The sequence below is a fragment of the Microplitis mediator genome, chromosome 2 (assembly GCF_029852145.1).
Source record: "Microplitis mediator isolate UGA2020A chromosome 2, iyMicMedi2.1, whole genome shotgun sequence".
NCBI lineage: Eukaryota > Metazoa > Arthropoda > Insecta > Hymenoptera > Braconidae > Microplitis > Microplitis mediator.
Genome location: NC_079970.1, coordinates 304401 through 330201, shown reverse-complemented (window position 1 = coordinate 330201; position 25801 = coordinate 304401). Strand labels below are relative to the sequence as shown.

Genomic DNA, 25801 nt, shown 5'->3' with positions numbered 1-25801 from the left:
CCTCTTAAATACGTGTTGAAAAAAAATTTCATTTGTCATCTAAACCTGATGTGAGATATAGATACATGTAATATATATTGCCAGCCTGTTCTATAATGACTGTTTTTTTTTTTTTTTGTGGCAGTGATATCTTCCAAAAGTTGATGAAGGCCAACGTCAAGATATCCCGGTTGATACATCAGTCTTGCGTAATGGGAATATCATAGCTAAGCATCTTGACGTAGCGTAATCAAGGCTGCAAGAAAAAGCAATTAAGACTCACGCACAAGGGTCGGATTCACCCTCAAACAATCGAGATCCAGGAATACCAAGTTGAATAAAAGAATAAAATAAAATATGATGTGCGCATGATTGGGGTATCGCGTTCCAGCGATCACGAGTACTGTCCGTTTTGATAGATAGCAACTTTGCTCTTTTATATCGCTTCTTATATTTTTCTCAGTACATATATGTATATACATAAATATGAAATAGAAAAATATATAACAACAACAATAGTAATAACAACTCAAGGATAGGAAATAGACTGCAAGGTGGGGAGGATACAAGATTGGTTGTATCGACTTGAGTCGTTTTCTCAACGATACCCCTAGGATTCGTGAAAACACGGAAAAAGAAGATCCTATACATGTATACTTTTCTCTCTTCTCTGTAGGTATGTCCCAAGTGATAACAGAATTTTTGTCTGGCAAGATCCGTCTCACACGAACCCTGTGGAGTTTCTCTCATTCGGAAAAGTGGTCTCCGCAACGTGCGATTCGAAGAATTCCATCTCTTTTGTGGTCTATTCACGCTGTTTTAGATTTTCCTTTGCGATTTCTGTACAACATTACCAGTGTCTTGATATCATCGAAAAGCTATGGAAACAATTGTTCGATTTACTCAAATACCGACAATAATAATAACAGCAATAATAAAAAAAAATGAATTGATCGAGGAGATTGTATCGAAGGATACGACAAAAATAAATACAATAGGCAGTAAAAACGTTTTCTCATTAATTAGCACTCTGTAAAATTGGGATTGCAGCTTTCAATTTACTAATTCCTGAGATACATTTTTTTTTTTTCACTTGGCAAACTCCTAACTGGCTGCTTTACGTCATCTATAGAGCTTTTCTTTTGTTACTTTAATGTTGGCGCTTGCTCACACTCATTTTCCGCGTGTGTGTATACAACACCCGAGGCTGTGTGCTGTACCATATAAAGTACATTGCTTGCCGGAATAGCTTTGTTATCTGGTTAGCTGGTCGGCAACAGAGTCCGGCAATCCGTTTCGATCAATCTATATACGAACGACGACGGATGAAAGCTCGACAAATAGATTGAAACCGGTAGTTGTAGTGTTGTATCGTACCCGACGAGACTAGACGCTCTTTCTCGAGAACGAGACACAAGTACAACGCCAATTTTTTTTATTTTTTATTATTTATTTTATTTTTACAACTTTTTTATATATTTTTTTTTCATCCTGTTATCAGAAGGATGTAATCCAGCAAATAAATCCTGTTCGTTGCAGACGCCACGAATTACTTGGGGGCAACAAGCAACTCTTATATCGGCTTCGAGACACACTGCGTCGATACCAGAGTTCGACGATCACGTTGTCTTTCTATAAATATCTTCTCTACTCTCCTCCTTATTCTTGTCCACCGTTTCATCCTCCTTCATCTCTTTAGATCTGATATTTCAACAACAATAACGAACTGTCCACTCCTGTTTTATCGTACTATGACTTTATCGATTCGATTCAATCTACTTTCAATGATGATAATAATAAACAATAGATGAATTCAGTAAATTCAATTTGATTCATTTTATTTAATTGACTTAACTTTACTTTACTTGTTTATTTTAAAATCACTATCAAAAAATATATTTTCGTCTACTCGCTATCAGAAAATATCCATCGAACATCGAAAAATAAAATAAGTAAATAAACTAATAATGCGCCAGTTGCTTAAATAAAATTATAGAATAATAAGAAACACAAACTAAAACTCAAAGATAAATAAATAAAAAATTGAAAGACCAATAAATTCGAAAAAGTATTGGAAGTTTGTCGGCAAAGTGAGAAAAACTGAAGCTATACATTGTTATAAAGACGAAATGAGTAACTTCCTCTTGAGTATAAGAGCCTCGATCTAGTCTAAGCCACGGAGAGTACACGGAAAAAAAATTCACGGATTTTTTACGATTTAACTATCGTAATTTTCATTATATAGTATTGTAACGCTGGACTATAAGTTTTCAATAATAATTTTTACAATAGACTATCGTAATTTTTATTTTATAATTTATACTACTACCAGAAAGAAAAAATCAGATACTATAGAGTAAATTATACAAGTTGTGTTAACATAAATTCTAATACAACTATCGTAAAATGAATGAGTCGGTAATGTAGAATTTCTTTAAATATAAAATAATAATTAGAAGTCAATGGAGTAAAATATATTTTCTTAAAAAAGTAGAACTTATAATTAATAAAAAAGAAAAATTTATCATTTGGAATTTTTTTTTTTTTTTTAACAGTTAAATTGAGAAGGAAAATACAATCTCGAAATAAAAATAAAACATGTTGAAGTAGTAATAATAAAACATTTATTTAATATTTTTTCAAACATATTTTTTTGGTATATATAAAATTTATGAATAAATAACTCATTTATTTGTATTCAAAATACGCACATGTAGAAAATTAAAAAAACCATAGGTGCAATTTTTTCGAATACTTTTTTTCTATAATTTATCATTTTTAAAAAAATCCAAAAATTATTAGGCGTCTGCTAACTTCAGTATCATAAAGAAATGTTGAATGTCCATAATTTGAGGTTATTGAAATGTTTTACCTCTCGCAAAGCCGGGTAAAATTATTCATTGTCGACAAATGAAGATTATCCTGTAACAAAATTAGGAGAATTGAATTTATTAGAAAAAATAAATTTTCATTCATTTAGAATCATTTATCCTATGACCACAAAATACTACTAAATTGTTTATAAAAATAAACTTCTTGTCCAGATAAATGATTTTAAAACGAACGATATACATGATACTGAAGTTAGCAGATATCTAATAATTTTTGGATTTTTTTTTAGACGATAAATAATTAAAAAAAAAATATTTAAAAAAATTGCACCCATAGTTTTTTAAATTTTCTACATGTGTATTTTTTTAGTTTTTTTTTTTTTGTAATTTCTTTGGTGAAAAAAAAAATCCGAAAATTACTAATTATCTGCCAACTTCAGGATCATACGATATACCCACAGAATATTAAGTTTAATAAAAATTGAATAATAATAATTATACTTACACCACCAAATTATTATATTCCACAATCTATGTAGGTTTGTAATGACGAAAGTACAGTTTTTATTTTAAATTTCTTATTTACAATTGTCCGAAAAACGTCATGAATAATAACCTCTATTTCTGCACTACACTGTGGATAAAGATGAACTGATTTATAAATATATATAGTTGAACCACAAATAATACAGACAAAGTAGATGTCATCATTTGTATTTATATATATATATATACACTCATACAAGCATCACATCATGGTTTGTGACAACACTTGTCTTTCATACGTAAACGCTTCAGATGGCATATACTATACCATTTCAGAAAATTTACAATCCAACTATCGTAATTTTTGTAGCTTGTATTGTAAAAACATAGAGGCAGCACTGTAAATTAAAAGGAAGAATAAAAGAATAAATAGTATAATTAAATCTTATTTTTTATTCTTTTACTATTTACGATAGTAACATTGTAATATTTCTTATTGAATTGATTACAATAAACTCTTAATGAAATTACGATAGTGAATAGTAAAAAATCTTTTAAAAACTGTAAATTTTCGTATCATATATTTGAATGTTACAGACAATAAAAGTATAGTCCAGGATTACGATAGTAATATTGGAATTTTTCGTCGAATTTTTTTTCCGTATACTCTTGCAAATTCAACCGCAATGTTTTTCTGCGCTCTATATTTATATCTTCTCTAACTGGGACCTTGTAGCAAATGTTTTCTTTATTTACTTAAACTTTTTCATCTCTTTTCAAGGAAGGAAATAGGACACTGAATGAAAAATAAGTCTCGGGGTCAGTGGTGTCTCGTTCCTTCCGCAATTCTACAGAGCACCCAGACCAACTGGGTCAGCAATCAACATTTGCAACAGATTGTGCTCTGCACGCTCACCACGCATTTTAATTTTTTCTTTTTTTTTTTAACATCTGCCAGAGGTTTTTTTAATAAAAAAAAAAAAATATTCAAATTAAAAACAAAGTTTTTACAATTGTTGCAGCCTCTAACTAAATATAAACTGAAGTAAATTTTCGTAATTTTGGTATTTCTGAGATGTATATCAAATCACTGAAAACTTATCAAGTTTTGTCACTTTAATAGTTTATCAGTAATCCCTCGACTCACCTAGCATTTGAAAATTTTATTTGAGTACTTTATGATACGACATTTACTACCGATCATAAGAGTTTTTTATCTGTAAAAACTTCTTGTATTACATGGAGGATATTAAATTCACTTTTCATTTATATATTTGACCAGCAAAGGAAACGGATTTTATTACCGATTTTATTACTTCGTGATGCAACATTACTAGTTATTATTATTATAAATCCGAAATATTTAAATGAAGGTATAAATGAGGTCTCGTTTGATAAATAAATAAACGAAAAAATAATAAATCGTCATAGTGTGAAGGTTGTATTAAAATATCTTGATTTAATATCACAGTAATTTAAAGAAAAGTTAAGTAAAGTGAACAAGGTAACGGCTAAAAAATAGCTCGTGGTGATTTATCGTCAGAAAATATATAGCGGAATAAAAAAAATTATAATAAAATAAAATAATGATGATAATAATAATTTAGAGTCACTATTGGATTTTGTGGAATTTTAGTCAAGTTACCGATTGGGATGCTGTAGCTTCCAATCCATTAAACTTTAGTATTGATAAAAGAGAAATACCGTTTTTCGCGCTACCGATAAGAGCATCACGTCGAGGTTGCACTAAAAACAATTATTTTTGACCCCCGACTGAATCGATGGGCTTTATATAAAATTATCGGCAGAGACGGAAAAGTGAGAGAGTAAAGAACAAGCGGGAAAAGGTGATGGGAACGGACACAAATGAATAAGAAGAAAGAACCGAACCAGAGAACTGAAAAGTCGACGATAGAATCAGCACTAAATTTAATGTAATTTCCGGTTTAATCTAAATGTAGTGGGGATGTCGTAGTTTTATTTCGTTTCAAAGAGAATTACTAACGATTTCTCTTACCTAAAACCCGAAAACCGATAATGCAAGAACTTTAAATTAAATTAACATTAATTACTCGTACTGTATCATTGAACAAGGGAACCCACTTTTTTATCTTTTTTTTTCTTTACTTATTTTTTAATTTTTTTAGTTTACTTTATTAATATTCCGGTTGAACTTAAAAATTTATAAAATTATCCAACTTCCGCAATAGCAATTTATAATTATGTCCTTGGCGATTAAATAAATTAGCGTGATTAAAAATAAAAAATCACGAGAAATGTTTAACTGAATGGGTAATAAATTTAGTGAGTAATCTAGAAAGCTGAGAGAGGGTTTTCCGAGCCAGACTAACAATGAAAATGTCAGAAAAAAGGTAACACGGGAGGAGAAGTGGGAGCAGAGGGGGGTTTTAAAGAAACAAATCTTATGTGAATGGTATTTTCTAAAGACGAAACTAGAGAAACGCGGAGGTAAGTCAATTTAAAGACGACGATTTAGAGGCTTTTCGTATAATAAAACGATCGAGTGGGGAATTGTAGCTATCGTTTGAATCAAGAGAGTAAGGTCCTATGGTCCCAGAGGTACTCATCCCCGGTCTAAATGAGCGACCGATCTCGCTGCCACGGCGAACCCTCTAAAGTCCAAAGAATAGAGTCACTCGGTGATAGATTTCATGTTTAAGGAAAGATAAATCTGCCCAGAAACCTACACACGTTTGCTTGGAAATCGAAAAAAGCACATGAAATAGCTACTTTTTTCGGTTTATTTATGTTTTTTTTTTTTTTCCTTCACTTCTTATCCAAACCCTTCGCTTCACCAGACGATCAACCTGATCAAATCGAATTTCTCCCCAACACACGTCCAAAAAAGGCAGCTTGCGAAATCGAAAAAAGAGCATTTACGAAAATAAAAAAAAATTTTCTTCTCTAACAGCCGATAAATAAGCAGATCTCCTTCATGGTTACAAATGAATATACTATTAACATTTGTATTAACCAAGATATTAAATTGTCTCACTTTGGCCTTCATATGATAGTTCGCCAACGCTCTTTCCGGATGATATTTATTTCATTGTCCCCGTAAGTCCCGTTTCATTACGTGCTCGGATTAATTGTAACACAATAACAATACTAAGGGCGGGGTGAATCGATTCAGTCAGTATAAATTCGCCAAGAGACTCACTACAGTTCACAGATTAGCTTCTGCTCCTACTAAAAGCACTACAATGGCTCAGAGGGTAAGTCAGCGAATAATTAAATTTAAATAAGCAATTAGCACAAATATTAACAAAATTTTTTTCACAAAATGTTGCAGTTTGTTATCATTGCTTCATTTCTGGCATTAGCTCGTGCTGCTATCATCAGCACACCTTCTGCTTCTGCTGCAACAGTTGCTGTTTCTCGACCAACTATCGTCGAAACTGAGCCTTTTGATCACCATCCCCAGTACAGTTACAGCTACGCCGTAGCCGACGATTACACTGGTAAATATTCATAATAAAATTCTACACTAAAATTAAAAAACTAAAACTTTTAAATAAGCAATAATAATAATAATAATAATAAATTTGAGGAGACAACAAGGCCCAACAAGAAACACGCAATGGAGACATCGTCCAAGGCCACTACAGTTTAGTAGAACCCGACGGTTCTCGGCGTACCGTTTCTTACGCAGCTGATGGAGTCAACGGTTTCAATGCCGTCGTCCAGAAAAATCACAATATCAACGTCAACTCTCAACACACCGTCGCTTCTTCAGTAACTCCAGTGAGAAACACCGTAGTCAGTGGACCAGGTCACATTTGGACTCGGGCTTATCCCAATGGACCTTCAGCTGTAGTCGCCACAGCCAACGCCAACGTTTGGCGTCACTCGGTAATTATTTAAATATATTTAGTGTAAAAAAAATTTTGATACTAATTTCGAAATTTCAATTAACGGATCTATGAATTTGTTTTTTCCAGAGCTTGGGTACTTCACCCTACGTTACTTCTAATCTCGTGGAAGTTGGCGCCAGAGCTGGGGCTCTGTACGATACTCAACCATGGGTTGGTACTCTTGGCTACGATTCAGCTCGTGTAGTCAGGATTCACTAGATGTCATTGTAAAACAACACTCTCTATCCCTACACCATAAACTGGATTAAACTGACGTGCTTAATTTAACGGTTAATCTGATGAAACAGAATTTTATAATAATAATAGCAATAATTAATACCTTTTAACGGCCAATTACTGCCTTAGATAAATTTAATTCCATGTAAAAATTTACAATTTTTGTTTAAAAAATTAATTTTAGTATTTTTTATGTGATGATGAAAACAGAAGTAAAATAAATTTCTGATAAAAATTAATAAAAATTTGTTTTTGTTTATGAAAATACTAAAGAGGTATGAGCGTAATATTGTGCAGTCGGTGCGTGTACGAGGTTAATAAAGTCCGTTGAAATTGGCGGAATATTTTCTAATAAACTGAGCGCTGGACTCGCTCGCAGCAGACACACCAGGTGGGGAAGACCGCGAGTATTTATGGATATTTATGGATCGTAGTTCACAACTCTCGACTAACAAAGAATTTACTCAAGTCAAAATTAATTGTCGTTGATATACTGCCAGGTGGACTTTGAGAATTATTCTGATAAAAATATGAGTATAGTAGATAATTAATTGAGAAATTATGCAACTTTGGTATGATGAAAATTTAACAAAGACTTGATAAAACTGTTGGCGTAACACAGGAAATAGAGCAGCGAGAGACCAACAACCATTTTCACTTTGCGTGTAGTTTAGTGGTCTGGTTGTCAGAGACCAATGCATGAATAAGTAAAGACTTGATGAACCTCCAGCCAACTTTGCTCGAGTTTCAGTTAGACTCAGATGTCACAGTTCTGTTATTGATGTTAATTTATTATTGATGGCTTTCAATATAGGGTTAATGCGTCATCACTAATGCCCATTATTAATCAACATCACAGTGTCCGTTATAAAATACATAAGTTTCCTCAGTATCTGTCTCCGTTTTTAATAGCAGCTAATTTTATTTTAAAGCAACAAGTCATTTATTATAAAATTTAGCGTAAAAATAGATAAATTATTTTTCAAGCCCAGAAAATTTTTATTTTTGTGGAAAAAATTTATTTTAATCCATTTTTCTAAAAAGCGCCGTCATAAAATCGATGAATTTCAAATGATTTTAAAATAAATTGCATTGACATAATAAAAACATTTAAGTAGAATATAAAATCCTTGATCCATTTTTTTATTTAAGGATACTATTGTTTATTTTATTAAGTTATCATTTAATAATGCAGTAAGGATAATAATATTGTACAAGCGATAAAATTAAAAATAAACTCAACCTCTATACACAGTAGTTTTAATTAGGTTATTTGGTTTGCCTGAACAATCTGGTGCCTTTGCAGTGAGCATATACTAATGAAAGGATAAAATTTCCGTCTCATATGTAGCTTTATAACTATACAACTATATAGTTGTATATACATACAGGCACCAGTAGCATATATGGATTTTAATTTCAACAATCTCATTCGAGTGCTAGTGGGATGCACGTCGCTAGATTTTCTCAGCTCTTGTGTGCACGGATAAGAAGGCAAAGGAGGTAGAATCTGTTGGAGATCCTCAATTTATAAGATTAAAATGAAATTGCGAGGAAACGACGTATTAAAAATACTTGCTTGAGTATCTAGAAGCCCCTCAAATGAGTTGAATTAAATTTCTCTTATATGCAGTAGACGCCCGCTATTTTCCATGGCTACAAAAAAATATTATTTTCTCAATAGTTTTTTATTATACAGCATTGTCGCACAATTCAAAAGCTAACTATCAACAATTTTTTTTTTTATATTCCCGGCAATTGAATCAACTGATGCTCTTTTTATTGGTACCCGGTAACTTGATTATTTGATACTTTTTTTCACGATTACGTGGCCAGAATCGGCCTCTTTTCCCATTTTAGCCCATTTTCGAGGTCAATAAGACTTTAGCGGTCCTGTTGCAGCAACAGATCTTTTTTTCCGTGTTTTAAGTTAATTATCAAAAAGCATAAGTGCATTATTTGTAAATAAAAGACTAAGATCGGGAAAGAAATATAACGAAGGAGAAAAAAACAAACTTTTCTTTGTTACATATTTTTTTAAAGAGAATGTCGATATCGATGAAAACAAGACTTTTTCATAAAGAGCTTTGGAACAAAAAAAGTGTCTTGACCCAAGTGGTTGTTCTGCGAGCGCCTCGAATAATCATTCCGTAAATTAAAAAGTTTTCTTATTTCAAAAGTTAAAGCCGAGGGTGGATGGCTCGGAATAAAATAAATTATCGAATTACTTCGATTAAAATACGAGTAAGAAGCAAGGAGTGAGGACTGCTACACGGTGGATGATTATGGTGGGGTGTAAGCGCACGTTTTCTGCGTTTCCTCTACCAAGTTTCAGTGAAAATAAATTTTAAAATATATTACACGAGACCAGAGAATTATCTCGGTTAAATCGACATTCAGCAAGATTAATGTACTCGAACTTGAAATAGAAAGTAACCAGTGACACTTGCGCTAAATTCAATAATTATTTTTTTTTTTTATATATATTATGCCTCAGCAACTCCGTACCAAACTTGTACTAAAAAATAAAACTTTTTCACATTTTAAAATAACTTGAGTGCGTTAAAAACGTCGCTTTAAATTAAGTGAGCTAAGTAATGACTCTTGAGTAACGAAGAGTGCATAAGAATTTAAAAAAATTCATATAGATATATTGATAAAAAAAAAACGAACCGACGGTTTAAGCGGAATAAAAAAATTAAACAAACCCGTATCTATTTTCAGCTATTTATCCTGAAATGTAGCCGTTCTAGTAAAACCAATTCGAGTGGTAAGGTCCTTTCTCACGGCAGGAAATCCGGGTGAAAATCCTCGCAGCACTACCGTAACTCTGAGTAAATCCAGCCTCCATCCTTCTCTACCACCTTGGCCGAACCCCATTTACCTACATCAGCTATTCTCCTCTAAAAGCACCACCCAGTACTCATTCGTTTTAGTAGTAGCCTCCAACGGTTTTTAGTTATATTTTATTTTTCACTTCTTTGTCTTTTTTTTTCTATAGCTGTTGTGTTTTGTTTGCTCCACTATATTCAGATACTCTATACTCTAGCTAGTCTCTGTGCACGCAACCTCTAGTTTCGGTTACCAAAATAATTACCCAGCTTACTCAATACTCATTAACCAATCACTTTTTATTGTGAAAAAAAAAAATAAATTACCCCGAGGACTCTTGGGAGATTTTAATCTTCCAGTCTATTAGAGCTGATTAAAAAAGAGAGAAAACAATAATGCGTCAGGTGGCTGAGTAAAAATTAACTTTTTATGACAGACAATCGTCTGTCAAAATTTCAAAATTTTCTACTATTTTGTGAAATTGACAGTAACACAGTCAGCACTCAAGTACCCCAACAAAAGCTTTTGCCACTGGGAATATTCAAATTCACGCTAAACCACGTCAGTATAATTACACTGTTGACTGCACAAAAAAATTACGACAATGAAATACGTCAAGCCTTGCCGAGAGTTTGTAGGTTCCGGTTAGGAACTCGTGTTCATTAGTACTCCCAGTGATGAATTTGCTAAATTCTCTAGCTTTAATTCAAATCTGCCTATATATCCAACACACAACCCACCAGAGCTTGATAACATTTAAGATCACTAGTTGATAGTTGAGATGATTTTTTGTATCTAGATTATAAATTACACCTTAAATAAGGCAACGTAACAAAACCAAACCCATTAACAAAATCTAGTATATATTAATTCTCTTTAAAGCACAAAGAGAGTACACAGTCTGTGGTTTTAATTCGTGCTGGCTTGTGGTACGTGCTTTTACGATGAAAAGGCGGGATGACCTTCTGAATTTAGTTTATTTCAGCGTTATTTAGTTCTCGATCTTGTAGTATGCTAAGCATTACGAGTCAACACTTTGCCAGGACATTGATAAATATTCATAACTTCATAGAGCCAACGAATAATTTATCAATTCAAATATGTTATCAAAAATATAATATCATTTTTTTTAATAATTATCTTAATTTAAACCAGTAATTTGTGGTCGCTTCAGTTATGTTGAGCTTCAATACCAATTAAGCATTGCAGTAGATCAATTATTTATATCGTCAATTTTGGTGATTAAAAAAAATTTATTTATTAATAATGTGGGCTCGAGACTTGGTTTTATTGGTTACCAGCTCATTTAGCCTTGGGCAGAACAATACGCAAGGTCTTAATCAAAAATTCGATCTAGATTAGTACGTCTGATCGTGCATACCAGATTGGATAAGATATGCCCTGAGGTTTCGATGGGCAGACATGTAACGCGTATCTACCAGTTGATATCTTTTTTATTCGCGGTATTAATTTCATTTTTATCTCCAACAAAACTAATTAATGGGCTGGCCAATAAACAGCTAGAATCCACACTGATTTTTCAGTTTATTGTTTTTTTTTTATTTTTATTACCGTCCATTGAAAACATACCGCGCGATACAATAACTTCCGGCAATGCCCTCAGGCTGTTTTAATTTAATTACGGATTATTAACGCTCGCAATGTGTAATTATATTCATCCATGTCCAGCTCTTTGACTAACTGATACGCCCCCGGGCCTATATTTTACTTACACAATTTGTAAACCCGTTCTCATTTACATCCATACAGTTATCACACATTTATTGCCAAGTTTATTTAATACAAAGCAAACATACAACGCTGACTAAACACATAAATGCGATTCATCCGAATCAAGGAGATTCCAAATTATTATTTTTTTTTTTGTTTTTCATTATTATTATTTTACATATTTAATAAATTTCATAATCATTTACTCAAAAAATAATTATCGCTTACTGCTACAAATCATTTTCTGTAGGATACATTTTTTTTTATTCCTTGTAGCGTTCTCTAGCTGAAGAAGCTCAAAAACGAAAGTTTTTTTTTCCATCAAAAATATTCAAGATATCCCATTTTGCCTCACTTTCTTTAAATATCCATAAGAAAATTAATTACACCATTAATTCGTCTCTAAATATCATAATGACAAATGACTCATAAAAAGTAAGAAAAAAAAAAAAAAATTAAGATTCGCCGGCGTAAATACACGATTATTTAAAACTACACATGTCACAGCTTTCTTATCATACCAAATTTATTATAACTCTAAATAAAAAGTGTAACCAGCCGAGCCAAAGGGCTACTACAGCCTGTCTCTAGCATTCTCTAGCATTCTCTGGCTCTCGACATACCCCATACCAGCATAATAGCATTGAGCAGCATAGAGCGAATGCAAACAGAAACTCTCTACCGAGTTAAGTCGCGGAGTTAAGTCGCGTGCGCAACAACTATGAGCGTAACTTACGGTCTACGTTTATCGCGTGTGCCCATACCACGAACATGTATCCGCGATACAGAATCGATCGTCAGAAATAACCGTTGGTTAGCTCGTTAGTCTCATCAAATACCTCGATATCATCAAACAGCTTGTACATCATAACATAAATTAATTTAATTTTAACGGTTAATTAATAACAATAACTTATTTAACAAATAAATCAATTATTTAATACTATCAAGGACGTCGGGCTTTGTCTCTCGATTCGCGAATCACTAAACATAAATACTCTCGACATATACAGTGATAAATTATTTAATTATTATATATAACAATAGACCTTTATTATGAAATTTAAATCAGATATAAATGTTTAATAAAACCTGGTGAATTAAACAATAGTTGGCAGTCTACTCGTGATCCAGCTCCATTCAAGAGGAAATGGGACATCGGGAATAGTTGATAGTTAATGTATATAGTCTATTTAAACAATAAAAATAATTAATTATCGTAAGAACAGTGTACAGAGCAATAGAGTTAAGCACACTTCCCGATAAAAGCGAATGCCGTGAGAGTCTCGGTTTCGTGCTGTTTATCGACCGCGGCGCCTTCACTCACGAGTTAACTGGATTACATTTATAAACTCTGATCCTTTCCCCCTTCCTCTAGCTTCACTTCACCACCCTCATTGTAATAGTATCTATATCTATAACTATGACTGCGACTATGACTATGACTATGTTTCTTTATCTTTCTCTTTTTCTCAGTTTCCTACACTAACTTCTGAACGACGACGACGACGACGAATATTTGAATAAGCACAAACATGAACACTCGCGGTCCCGACACATGCCAAGATTTACGACATTATTAAATTTGTATCATGTTGAGCACGACGTGAGTGTTAAGATAGCCGAATGTGCGCTCTGGCTTTACCGTTTTAAATAAACGCAAACGCTGACATATTCACGTGCCGAGTGGCTACAATACGTCTATTTAACAAAAAATATGTAAAAAAAATTTTTTATTTCTCCACATGAGAGAGGGAAAATTTTTTCGAGATATTAGATAATAAATTATGAGATTTAATCTTAAATATTTATCGCGACTTTATTGGACGATAAAAATGAATAGTAAGATACATTAAAAATATATATATATATGAAAGATAGTGGATGCAATTATCGTATTACAATTGAGAAAATAAGATTAACTTGGGATTATACTAATTCAAGTGATACGTCTCCACGTCCCAGCCAGCGAGAGAGCAACTAAACAGTGAATTCTCACTTACACTTGCACTTGCACACAAACATTTAACTTGCCCTATACTATTCAGAAGCATTATGTCACTCTTACTTGGGACTACTGGAGATGATCTTATATCCTTCCTTGGTTGAATTGATTAAGAGACAGATTATATTAGTGAATGAGATCTTACTCTGCAGTTGTGTAAGAAACTGCTCATTTAAAACTTTACCTACAACGGGGTTGAATACTTATCTTTCGACCGTGACAACATAATAAAACAGACATATTTTATTATTTATAATTTATAATATTAATAAATTTATCGTCATCTTTTTCGTTTTTCAGATTTATAATTAATCTAGCGGGGGTAAATTAATTAGCAATCATGAATTGGTTAAATTGAAATGGCGAGCTTCAAGATGGACAGCAAATGACATTGTCAAATGTTTAATGAAATAAAATATAAAAAAGCAAGGGATTAAATAAAAAAAAGCTTAGAGGCAATTACAGTTTGCGTCCTCGAGAATCTAAATAAGGTCTAATTAACATAATCCAAATGAACACGAAACGAGGTATCGTAACGTAAGACGGTAGTGGCGATCGGATCGAATGATAAGCGCGTAATGTCTTGACTCCTGTGACCACATCATTAACCGCTTCAACCAACACAAACGATCTCGACATATAACTTAAATACACATATATATATATATAAATGCATAGTTAAAGAAAGGTATAGCGAGCTCATGTGAAAGGTATATAGGTAACTCGCGGTATTAATTCGCGTGATTATTTGCATGAGAAAGCAAACATGAAACTTGGGAAATTAAAAGCGAGTCAAAATCATTAGATATACTTCTTTGCAAACGAATCGGATGTAACGAGATCCAAGTAAAGTAGAAACAGTAGCAGTAGCAGAGTCATCGGGGAAAATTAAAATGAAATCGCCCGATAATTGAATTATATAAAATTGTTTAAGAAAGATGAATTGCTCTGCCGAAAAAGCAAATTTTTCTGTTAAAATTAATTTATCGTATTTCCAATTGTGAAACTATAAAATACGATGAGAAGAAATGAAAGTGATCGACAGGAAACTGGGAAAATCGATGAATGTTGAATGAGGAGGATAAACTGGGAGTTTGGAAAACGAAGCTACAACAGGCATAGGGATGACTGCATAATTAGAACCGACACGCCCTCTATTACAGGTACCCATCCTATAACAGTATAGTGACATCTCAACTGCCGCTTTTGACTATTGATTGAGGCTTGCTTGGCGCTTGGCTCTCTCTCCTTTTATAACAGCGACCCTCGTTCATTGTCGAGTATCTCGATCTCGCTCGTTCCAACGTCCTACGCCTTTATAAACCCCTAGTTCAATGCGTGGGTGCATTATACGCCGGTGGTTTGCCTAAGCACGTAGAGCCCGTGAACGGGGACAAAAAGCCCATCATTCGTGCTCCCTCATTGTGACACTGTGGTCTCGCCACAAAGCTCCTGCTACACGACTTGACACTATCGAAAAGTCGAGATTTTATAACTCTATTACGCACACTTAATAGTCAAAAAAAAATATTTGTATATATGTATATAAAATAATTTACTTCCGTAGGCATGGAAATGAAGTTTGTAATTTGGACTTTTTAGTCATTAAATCAGTGAGTAAGGCATCACTTATTCCATAGAATGGAAAGACTGTGTAGACTCCAGAGCACACAAAAGCACATGACGTGCCGGGATTGGTTTATGTTGGAGTAGCTTGGTGGTTCATCGTCGTCTTGGACTATTTCCTGGTTGTGATACACCCGAGCAGCCCAACTTTCTCCATTATACCGATCCGAATAGAATCATTAATTCAGCTGAGGTCTCACTGGATTTCGAATCCTCAATGTTTCTTATTCTCAATTTGCGTTAATGGTCGCAGCAGTTTGGTGAAGTCGATACTCTTAACTCTCGACAGAGTCTATATACATATACATCTATAGCCACTAGTACTTGGATGCTAAAAGGGGGTAAGGATTTCACCTGTGATACATCAATGTCTCGTACAACCGATAAAGAGGGTTGTGTCCCTCAGTCCTCTCAGATATCTTATTCCCCTGAGAGTAAAACAACTATTTCACCCAGCACACAAACGCACACATACATATACACTTACTTCGATTTCCCTCTCTACAAACAGGCCATTGCAGAATCCAGAAAATCAAAATGTCTTGGGTACAAAATCAATTACAATTTTTTTACTACGTTATCTTTACACTTTCAGGAAGACCAATTTTCATTCTTACACTTTTTTTACTACTTGTGTATTTTTTTTTTTTTTTATACCAAACGAATCGATTTATTTTCCCCCTTATCCAATCCAAGATAGCTTTCATTTCAATTTCCGGTCACGCCAGAAATCTCGAAGCTATGCCATTGAATACCAACGAACTAGAAAACTCAGTATAGGTATAGGTAAAGACATATATAGAAAAGGAGGATCAGGATTAAAAGGCAAAGGGTAAGACGAATAAAACTGAAGCCATCGTCTCTGTGCACCACTGATAACGTTAGATTATAAGTTGGCTATTGAATTAAACCTACTTCTACTCTGATCATATCCATGCTCTACTTTAATGCCTTGACAATTATTACACGCATACATTCAAAAGTTTATTATAAAATTTAAATGTATTCAACATTCCTTCAAGGTCATGACCGCGACTTCGCATTTCGATACAGAAATAAATTCTCCTGCATTATTTATAACTTCAACTTGGATACTCCAGCATGAGTTAACAATTTACAAGAGGTTATTTATCTGTGAATGCGAATAACTATAAATAAATAAATAAATAAATGAATGACCGTTCGTTCGTCCCGAATAAAAAAAAAAATAATCCCGCGTTTTTATTGTATCAGTTCGAAGAATTTTCGATCCTAACGATTTTGTCAAACGTGCTGTTGAAGTGGTTACTAATGCAAAGCTTCGTCTCGTATCGAATTTGCACGTCGAGCACGTTTGTCTGTCTGTCCATTGGGGTATCAGGTGCGCGTCTTCAGGGATCCGGGATCCGGGATTCTGGGTTCCAATTTTGTGTGTAAAAGAGGATTGCCTCGAATTATTATTTTTTTTTTTTTTTTTCACTATTTTTTACTCTACTTGTCAGCAGTTGAAATAAAAAATATATTTATATATACACATATATTAAAGCTCGAATGTACATCGAGTATCCAAGGACTGAGTAGAGTGAAATAGAGCTAAAGGTCGATGGGCACGCGAATACTGTCTAAATGTGACAATGAATAAACGAGAAATGTCGGAAATCCAATGATTTATTGAACTAACACAAAAGACGTTTCGACTGAGGTTGAAACCCTCACACAATTGATTCTTGCGTCTTATCCTGATATAGTGCCAAAGGCTTTCTTAATGGATCAGCGGACAAGCTGATTAATTTATAGAAGCTATCAATAATAAAAAGAACCGGGAGTAATGAATAAAAATAAGAGTACTTATGATGTTTTATTATCGAAGGAAAATAAGTTGTTCAGTCTCGGAGAGAGGACAAATTATGCCAATACTTTCACGCTTAGCGGCACATCGATCTAGAGGATGGTATATAGCGTGAGACGACCGTTGGGAACGACACCGTAGAACAATTCCGTATTCTGATAAGTCTCTTATACAATGATTGTAGGAACCTTATCCAGGAGGATGGTCATCCCCTGGGAACCTGAATATGTCTAGAATAGCGAGCCAAATTACCCGTAAAATTAGTGCGGAAACTTTGAATTTATTCTATTTTAGGATGGAGCGCAAAATAAAACAAGTGAAGGGAGAAGAAAGTTTTGGCGATGAAAAAAAATATTTAAGAGAGAGATAATAAATTTTAGCTTGACTTAAATTTTCAACGGGGTTGTTGTACATGTTGCTTTTGAGAAATGGCTAAAAATATTTATTATTTTCTTACTCTTTTTAATAAATATTTGTTTTTTAATGTGAACGTTAATAGTCCAAGTTTAGTTTTGTTGAGTATCTCTGAGAACGAGCGACAAAGTTTCTTCATTTTGCAGATACAGTGCTGGAAAAATGAGACACTCGAAAATGCGTATTATACTCTCGTTATGTGAGTATACGTGTTTTTTGTTGCGAGAACGAACGACGAACTGAGAGGAGGCAGACAAGGGAAAGAAGAGGGTAGATGAAAGTGGGTGGTAGAGCCTGTTGAAGGAAGTGCCAGTAGACGAAAAGAGGAAAAAGAGGAAAAAGAGAAAGTGAAGAACGGATCTTGGGAAAGCACCTGCGCCAGTATAAGGAGGGTGGAAAAGACAATTGATGACACACGCAAAAAAATAAAAAAAAAGATGGAAAAAATACCTCGAGGGTTTTCCCTCGGTTGTCGCTCAGGTCTTACCACCCTACTCGGAAAAATATATTACATGATATCAAGACTTATAAGCCCAGTTTCAACACTGCGTCGATGAAAAACATCTGGATCTATAAATTTATTAGTTATAAAATTTTTTACTTTGTTTTGGATTTATCACATTTCCTAGGATTAGTTTTATAAATTATTTCGAGGGCTTGGATATCACAAAAAATTTCATCTTCGTCCCATAACTAACACTAAGACGTTTCGAAAAAAATTCAATGACAATTGTCGAGCATTCGAATTAGTAGCAGATCTTTGAGACAATTTAATAAATATAACTTTTAATCAAAAAAATTTTCTCTTAACTGATACTTTTTTTTAAATCAAAAAATTTTTGCGAGAAATTGACATGGTGGCGTACTCTAGCAGAATCAGTATCAAACATATTGTAAAATTTTGTTGTTGATTATATTAAGTACGGCAGTGGCAAAAATTTTTGAATGTTTAGAAATATTAAATACGAATACGAACCAAGAATAATAAAATAACTCACCGGTGATGAACTCAGCTGCATTTGTTCTCTGCAGTTGACACTAAATTCAAAAAGTAGAGAATGATTCTGGTTAGGAAGCACAATCTGTAAAAAAAAATGATGAATGCGAAAAATAATGTACGACTGAGTGTTACGTCCAATAAAAAGTTACATGATCATCAGAAAATACCTCCGACAATAATTTTGACATTTTTATTGATTAACCTTTACTGTATATGGGTTCAATAAAATCCCATGGGCTGATTAATGCTTGAAAATCTATATCAATAAATAAAAAAATATTTTTTATATTTGTATTAACTGTAAAAAATAATGATTCGTAAATTAAAATGCATACCATGGGACTCATCGAGCTTGTCAAGTACTTTCAATGCATATTTTATTGCCAATTTATTTTAAAGGACATATTTTATTATATTTACCAAGTATAATTATAAATTTCATTTAATTGTCACGCCATTTGCATAAATTAGGTCATATATATTTATTAAACTATACTTTTATTACAGTGAGCCCTAATTGATGTTGGTCGATGTGTGAATTCAACAAAAATGACTCTCAAACTCTCGACGTCTCAAACGTTCGGATTCGCAAAGACGCAAATTCCGCAGTCTCAATGTGGAACACAATAATTTTTGTCGCTACTGTTCCTGCTCCGCCATTTGGCGGGAGATTTTAAACTCCTCGAATTATAAATATATATTCAAATGAAAAAAAAAAAAAAAACTAACAACTATTATTATCTTTTACTACTTACTAAAATTACTCAGTCATTTTTTAGTAGTTCAATTAATTTTAAGAATTACAAGCAAGCGCTTTAATTTTTATCAATCGCTGGTCATCAACTTTTATTTTTCCGTACCTGACTCTATACGTTACCATAACCTATCAAATATTTAAACACCACGTGCTTTTCCTTTTCAGTGCTTTTAGTTACTTGTATTGAATAATATTGTAAATAATTAAAATATTTAACAATTAATTAATAATAATTATCAGGAAATATGAATGTGATTCCTTGTTGTACATGGGTTAAAAAAGGAGTTGCTGCTGCTGTTCCTGACAAAGTATTTTATTATTTTTATTTACAACTTATTGTGTTTTATGAAATTAATTATAAATAATTTGTAGGTGCAATTGACAGCTGAAGAGCTCGAGGGAATAATAAAAAAGACTGAATCAGATCTAGCGTATGTATTTAAATACTTGAATAAATTTTACCAACAGTCAGTTTGCATTCATTTTTCTAAAATAATTATAGAGATTTGGAAGCTGACTCGGATGCTGATTCTGACAATGAACCAGGATGTAGTAATGCTCCAAAGAAAAATGACACCCCAAAATCAATGGACGATGAGTTTAATTTTGAGAATTACGATGAAGAAGGTACCTTTGGATTGTTTATTTTTACCAGTCATATAATAAGTGATTAAACTTTTTTTCCTTTGAATTTGTAGCTGGTGATATCAAAGCCAGTATGGGTGGTCTAGCATCAATTAATCCTGACGGAAAGGATCCTTATATAACAGTAGCAGAAAGCGATGACAATGACTCTGAAAAAGAGGACGATATTATTAAACCTGACGATAATCTCGTCTTACTAGGACACGTTGACGGAGATGCTAGTATTCTCGAAGTATATGGTAATTATTAAAATACTTAATTGATAGCTAACTTATTGATAATTTAATTAATTAATTGTTTTTAGTTTATAATGAAAGAGAAGGTTCATTTTATTGTCACCATGATATTTTACTTCCGTCATTCCCACTGTGTCTTGAATGGCTAAACTTTGATCCTTCTGACGCTAAACCAGGTAATTTTAATATTCTATAATTTAATATCTACTAATTTCCATATTAATTATTAATTAATAAAAAAAAATTTGTTAAGGAAATTTTGTTGCCATCGGAAACATGACATCAGTAATTGAAGTATGGGATTTAGATATCGTCGATTGTTTGGAACCTATTTTTAAACTTGGTTGCAAGCCAAATAAAAAAAAAAATAAAAAACGTGTTGGTCATAAAGATGCTGTGCTAGATATAACATGGAACGTTAATTTACCGTAAGTGTTAATTATTTCAATTATTATTCTTATCAACTTACTAATTATTATGTTTTTATTTGTAGGCATATATTAGCAAGTGGATCTGTTGACAAAACGGTCTTGTTATGGGATATTGAGAAAGGTATTCCTGACACAAAGCTCGATCAGTTTAATGAAAAAGTCACGACTCTTCAATGGCATCCACAGAAACCTTACATGTTACTCACTGGATCTGAGGACAAGTAGATATTTATTACAATTAAAAACAAAATTAGAACTATTTATTTTACCTTTTGTTAATAAAAAATGATAATTTTTAGAACAGTAAAATTATTTGACTGTCGAACGAGTGATACTTTCAAAAACTGGGAGACAACTGGAGAAGTTGAACGTGTGCTATGGAATCATTTTGATCCAAACTATTTCTTTGTAAGTATTAAATTAATTATTTTATTTTACTTAATTAATTTTTATAATTAATGTGTTTTTTCAGGTGGGTACCAAAAACGGTATTGTTGAATGCATCGACATTAGACAAGGACAGCATTTGTGGCAAGTAAAAGCTCATGACAAAGAAATAACAGGTTTATCACTTAGTGTGTCATGTCCAGGATTTTTGGTAACGGCATCCGATGACGGAGTAATTAAAGTATGGGACTCATTGGTTCCACAATTATTAGAGCCTGTTTGGGAAACAGAAACGAATTTAGGAGCCATTCAGTGTCTGACTTCATCGCCTGATAGTCCATTTATAATTGCTGCTGGTGGCGATCATAAATCAAACAATTTCAAAGTATGGGATTTAACGGAAGTAACAACAGGTAAATTCATTTATTTTTTAATCATCAAATTAATCATCCAGTCTACTGTCATTTTTATTTAATTATAATTACAAAAACAATTAATTTTTTTCTTTAGTAAATGAAAGATTCCGATCAAGAAAATTGATTGAACCAGTCCAGAATAACGAAACTGACCCAGCAAATATTCAAGGGTCTGAAGAAATGGAAGTTACTGATGAATAAATTTTAAATAAACAACAGATAAATTACTTTTTCGAAAAATTTATATAATACTTCCTTTTATATAAAATAAAAAACAAAAATTAATACCGAAAAAAAAATAACTTTGTTACTATTTTCCAATTCAACAAATTTATTTGCAATTCACGCAGCAGTAAATGATTAATTTAGTCACATATAACGTACAATTAACTATACGATTGAGATGCATTTTCTTTTAATTAATAAACTATAAAGAGAATGCATTTACATCCAAACATAAATCACATCTTAAAAGTACAAAATTATTATTTCATTAGCTTGTAATTAATTTATTTTTATTTTCCATTGGAAAAAGTGTGCTGAGTTATCATTTCCATTAATATCCTTGCGAAAAATATAATTTCAATAATTAATTCACATCTACAGCACCTTTTTACAAAAAAAAAAAACAAAATTATATATATTTATATATATATCCACAGTATATTTTTAATTACAAGAGTAAATTGAATATTAATTATTTAATAATTAAATCAATTACCAAATAATCATTTAGTGGAATATTTTCCCATCCCCGCTATTGGTTTGCTAATAATTTTAATACTTCAAAATGAAGTACTCAGGACTATTGTCCTATTATTAAACTATTATTTACACACTTATATATATTTATTCATTTAGATAATGGCATATTGTTAATTTGACGCTATTAAAAAATTATTTAGATAACAAAATAACATTATGCGCATTAAAAATCTTTCATTAAATGCAGTAAAAATTTCAAACATCGTTTACAATAAATGAGATCTATGAAATTTAAAAATAAATCATACAAAAATATTTAAAGATCAGTTGCTATTAACTTCGGAATGATAAACAGTAAAAATTGCTTTATCTTTTTTTACTTTTAAATATTTTTATGTTCTACTGCATTTATTTCGATCAACATAAAAACGAAAAACTATTTATTTAAATTATAAATTATAAATAAAAAATATCATTTTATGTTTTGCTCTATGGCAGTGTTAATTGAACAATTAAAATTACTAAATGCTTACATAAAAAATAATAATGACTCTAAGTCTGTTGACTGGCCGTAATATTATTATTTTTTTTTTTATTTCTTCAACATTTAGTGTACGAACAAAATCTTAGGGGAAGACCCAAAATATTGAAAAACTTTTTCAAAGAAAAAAAAATGATTTTGTGTGTAATTGGGCATAATGAACAGTCTTTATCAAATAAAAAGGCACTTGCACCATTTGATTTAATGAATAAAATTTAAGAATAAGAATATTCTCGTTAAAAAAAAAAATTGTGCAAGAAAACGAATAAATTTAGAAATATTAGTTACTCGTAGAAATGATAAAATTAGTGGCAGTACAAAAAAACATGACAAAGAAATAACATAAATGAAAACCGTACCGACGATGCAGATAATAGATAATAAAAAATATACATTAATCTATAATTATCAATACATATAATAATAATAATAATAATGATTAATAAAACAATCAACTAGTAATTTCAAGCGTCAGTACCAATATCTAGACTCCGTGAGTCTTGATTGGAGTCATGCTGACTTCCATTTTCCGAAGAAGCACTACTCGATAAGCCCGACTGGTCAGAGTTCTTTTTAACTTTAGGCTTATATTCGGTTATAATTACGGTAACATTGTTAACAGTTACTTCATTTGTTTGGGCAGTACTGCGATCAACATTTTTCAATCGCGGTGGATGCCGGTTTTTCCTCCTCGGCTTATCCAATTTACGTTCTTTGTTATCCTTTGACGAACTTGTCGTACTACTCCCACTGCCGCCTTCTTTTTTACCTGGCTTCAACAGAGGCACATACTGTTGTTGTGCAGCCTAAACAAATAAATTATTATTAATTAATAAACAGAGCTAAAAAAATATTTGTTAGCATAAATGCGGCCATAAATAATCATGACCAAAAATTTACTAACAAAAATATCTACCACTAAAATAAACGCCATCAACAATAGCATAAATATAAATAGATTTTATTTGAGTATTTAAAATATTAATAAATGATATAAAAAATAATAAAATTAGGAACCTGTTGAGCAGCCAATTGAGGATTGATGCGGGGTTTCCGCGTAGAAGTACCTTTACGGACGTCGCACATTAGGCACTTGAATGCTTCTGCTGTATTTCTGTACGTGCAGACACTGCAGTCCCAATAATTATCTTCCAATACCTTCGCCTGACGTTTACCGCTTCCCGAATGGTTCATTGTTCATCTGAATAAAATTTAGTCACCGCTTAACCTTCTCAAAAGAGAGTATTTCTCTTTATGCGGCTTGTTCGTTTCATGTAAATTGATTTTTTTATCCTTTTTATTTTTTATACAAACAAAATTAATCAAATAAATAAATAAATCCTCCCAACGTTCTCCCGATTTACTCAACTACGTTGATCTAAATAATTCACCAGTCGTACATCAACTTGATGTTATTAATAATTTTTTAACAACTTTGTCAACTCTATCTCCAACACCATCTCCGTGCATCAATATCTCCTTTATATTCGTCATCATGAAAGCGCCCATCTGAAATAAAATAAATAATCGTTATAATTAATTACTTAAGAATAATTAATACTTACAGAATAAAATTAATAATTATTACCGAATTTGAAAAATTTATTTTTATTTAATTACTCATATGTTGAGAATCATTTGTCGTAAAACAAAAAAAAAACTTGTTCGTAAATAACTAACAAATTATCGAATTTCTTTACTAATGTAAAAGTAATTAATCATTCACAGGCACCCATTGACAGTCACAAGAATGTTCAACTTAAACACGTACGACGTTAAATTTTTTTCTTAGTTATCACTTTTATGCATACGGAAATTCACATGTCTACATATATTATTTTAATAAAACCTTAAGAATAAATAATATACTATGGAATTTATAGTGATAAATTAAGTATATGTAGTCGTATTTATTTATCAGATGGAAAGTTTACATTATTGTAAATGTATGAAAGATTTTTTGACAAAGCTACGAACTGATGAAAAATAATTATTGACAAACAATATCTGTGGCCGTGGCGCTGTGGGCGCTGCTCTAACAATTACTTTTGCTACTTGGGGGCAGTGCTGCCAGAACGTGGGATATTTCTACCCCTTCCAGAGCGCCTCGCGCGCGGTGCACACACGCAACTTTGTCTATCGGTGTGTCGGGAAACCGAATGAAGCCGAGAGAAACCGAGCGCAGTAGACAAGCGGAGGAGAAATGTTACTCCCACCATGCGTCATTTCGTACCCGCTCAGAGTTGCGTGTTCAAATCCGCACTCGAATTTCATTTTTTTTTTTTTTAATTATTTTTTAACGCAATTAATTTTTAAATATTTTTCTGTTCAAATATTTTAAATAATAAATAATAAAAAATTTTTTGACAAACTTCAATGGCTGTAAAAGTTCTATGGGATATCGGATATAAATACCATACATATTTTTTCTTCTGAATATATAGTACACAGCAACAAGTTTTTGTTTTATATCAATTTTCTATGGGTTTTCTATCGATTTTCTATCACAGCAACAAGTTTATGTTTTATATCAATTTTCTATGGGTTTTCTATCGATTTTCTATGTTTTTTTATACCCATAGTAATACCATACAAATTATATATAAAATTTATACCCATAGTAATACCATACAAATTATATATAAAATTTATACCCATAGTAATACCATACAAATTATATATAAAATTTATACCCATAGTAATACCATACAAATTATATATAAAATTTATACCCATAGTAATACCATACAAATTATATATAAAATTTATACCCATAGTAATACCATACAAATTATATATAAAATTTATACCCATAGTAATACCATACAAATTATATATA

At 32.1% G+C, this 25801-nt stretch overlaps 3 protein-coding genes and 2 long non-coding RNA genes across 6 annotated transcripts in view; 2 read left to right on the top strand and 3 right to left on the bottom strand.

Annotated features, from left to right (window-relative positions):
* Positions 1-19503, bottom strand: part of LOC130678536 (uncharacterized) — a 120638-nt gene extending 101135 nt beyond the window's left edge. Inside the window, exons 1-3 of the long non-coding RNA XR_008991835.1 lie at positions 19180-19503; positions 19012-19100; positions 18843-18926 (exon numbers count right to left, since the gene is read on the bottom strand). This is a non-coding gene — a long non-coding RNA (uncharacterized LOC130678536). The remainder of the gene's footprint in view (positions 1-18842; positions 18927-19011; positions 19101-19179) is intronic.
* On the bottom strand, positions 2581-3877 carry LOC130678534 (uncharacterized). The gene is made up of 2 exons (XR_008991833.1): positions 3316-3877; positions 2581-2901 (listed from the first exon to the last, which is right to left on the bottom strand). It is a non-coding gene; the product is annotated as an uncharacterized LOC130678534 (long non-coding RNA).
* LOC130678531 (cuticle protein 19.8-like) lies at positions 6383-7653 on the top strand. Of its 2 annotated transcripts, none has more exons than XM_057485801.1 (4): positions 6383-6532; positions 6610-6778; positions 6871-7169; positions 7259-7653. In XM_057485801.1, the coding sequence occupies exons 1-4, from the start codon at positions 6521-6523 to the stop codon at positions 7388-7390; spliced, it is 612 nt and encodes a 203-aa protein (XP_057341784.1). In that variant the 5' UTR covers positions 6383-6520; the 3' UTR covers positions 7391-7653. The 2 variants fall into 2 exon arrangements, with proteins under 2 accessions (XP_057341784.1, XP_057341783.1); XM_057485800.1 differs by having other exon boundaries at positions 6384-6532; positions 6868-7169.
* Positions 19504-19726: 223 nt separating the features above from the next.
* Positions 19727-21950, top strand: LOC130678529 (periodic tryptophan protein 1 homolog). Its single transcript, XM_057485798.1, has 10 exons — positions 19727-19909; positions 19974-20032; positions 20104-20228; positions 20300-20485; positions 20551-20658; positions 20736-20910; positions 20976-21134; positions 21213-21321; positions 21386-21713; positions 21811-21950. The coding sequence occupies exons 1-10, from the start codon at positions 19847-19849 to the stop codon at positions 21915-21917; spliced, it is 1419 nt and encodes a 472-aa protein (XP_057341781.1). The 5' UTR covers positions 19727-19846; the 3' UTR covers positions 21918-21950.
* On the bottom strand, positions 21386-25001 carry LOC130678533 (YY1-associated factor 2). The gene is made up of 3 exons (XM_057485802.1): positions 24551-25001; positions 23980-24471; positions 21386-23768 (listed from the first exon to the last, which is right to left on the bottom strand). Exons 2-3 carry the CDS (start codon positions 24154-24156, stop codon positions 23427-23429), a joined length of 519 nt encoding a protein of 172 aa, XP_057341785.1. The 5' UTR covers positions 24157-24471; positions 24551-25001; the 3' UTR covers positions 21386-23426.
* Between the last annotated feature and the right edge of the window lie 800 nt (positions 25002-25801).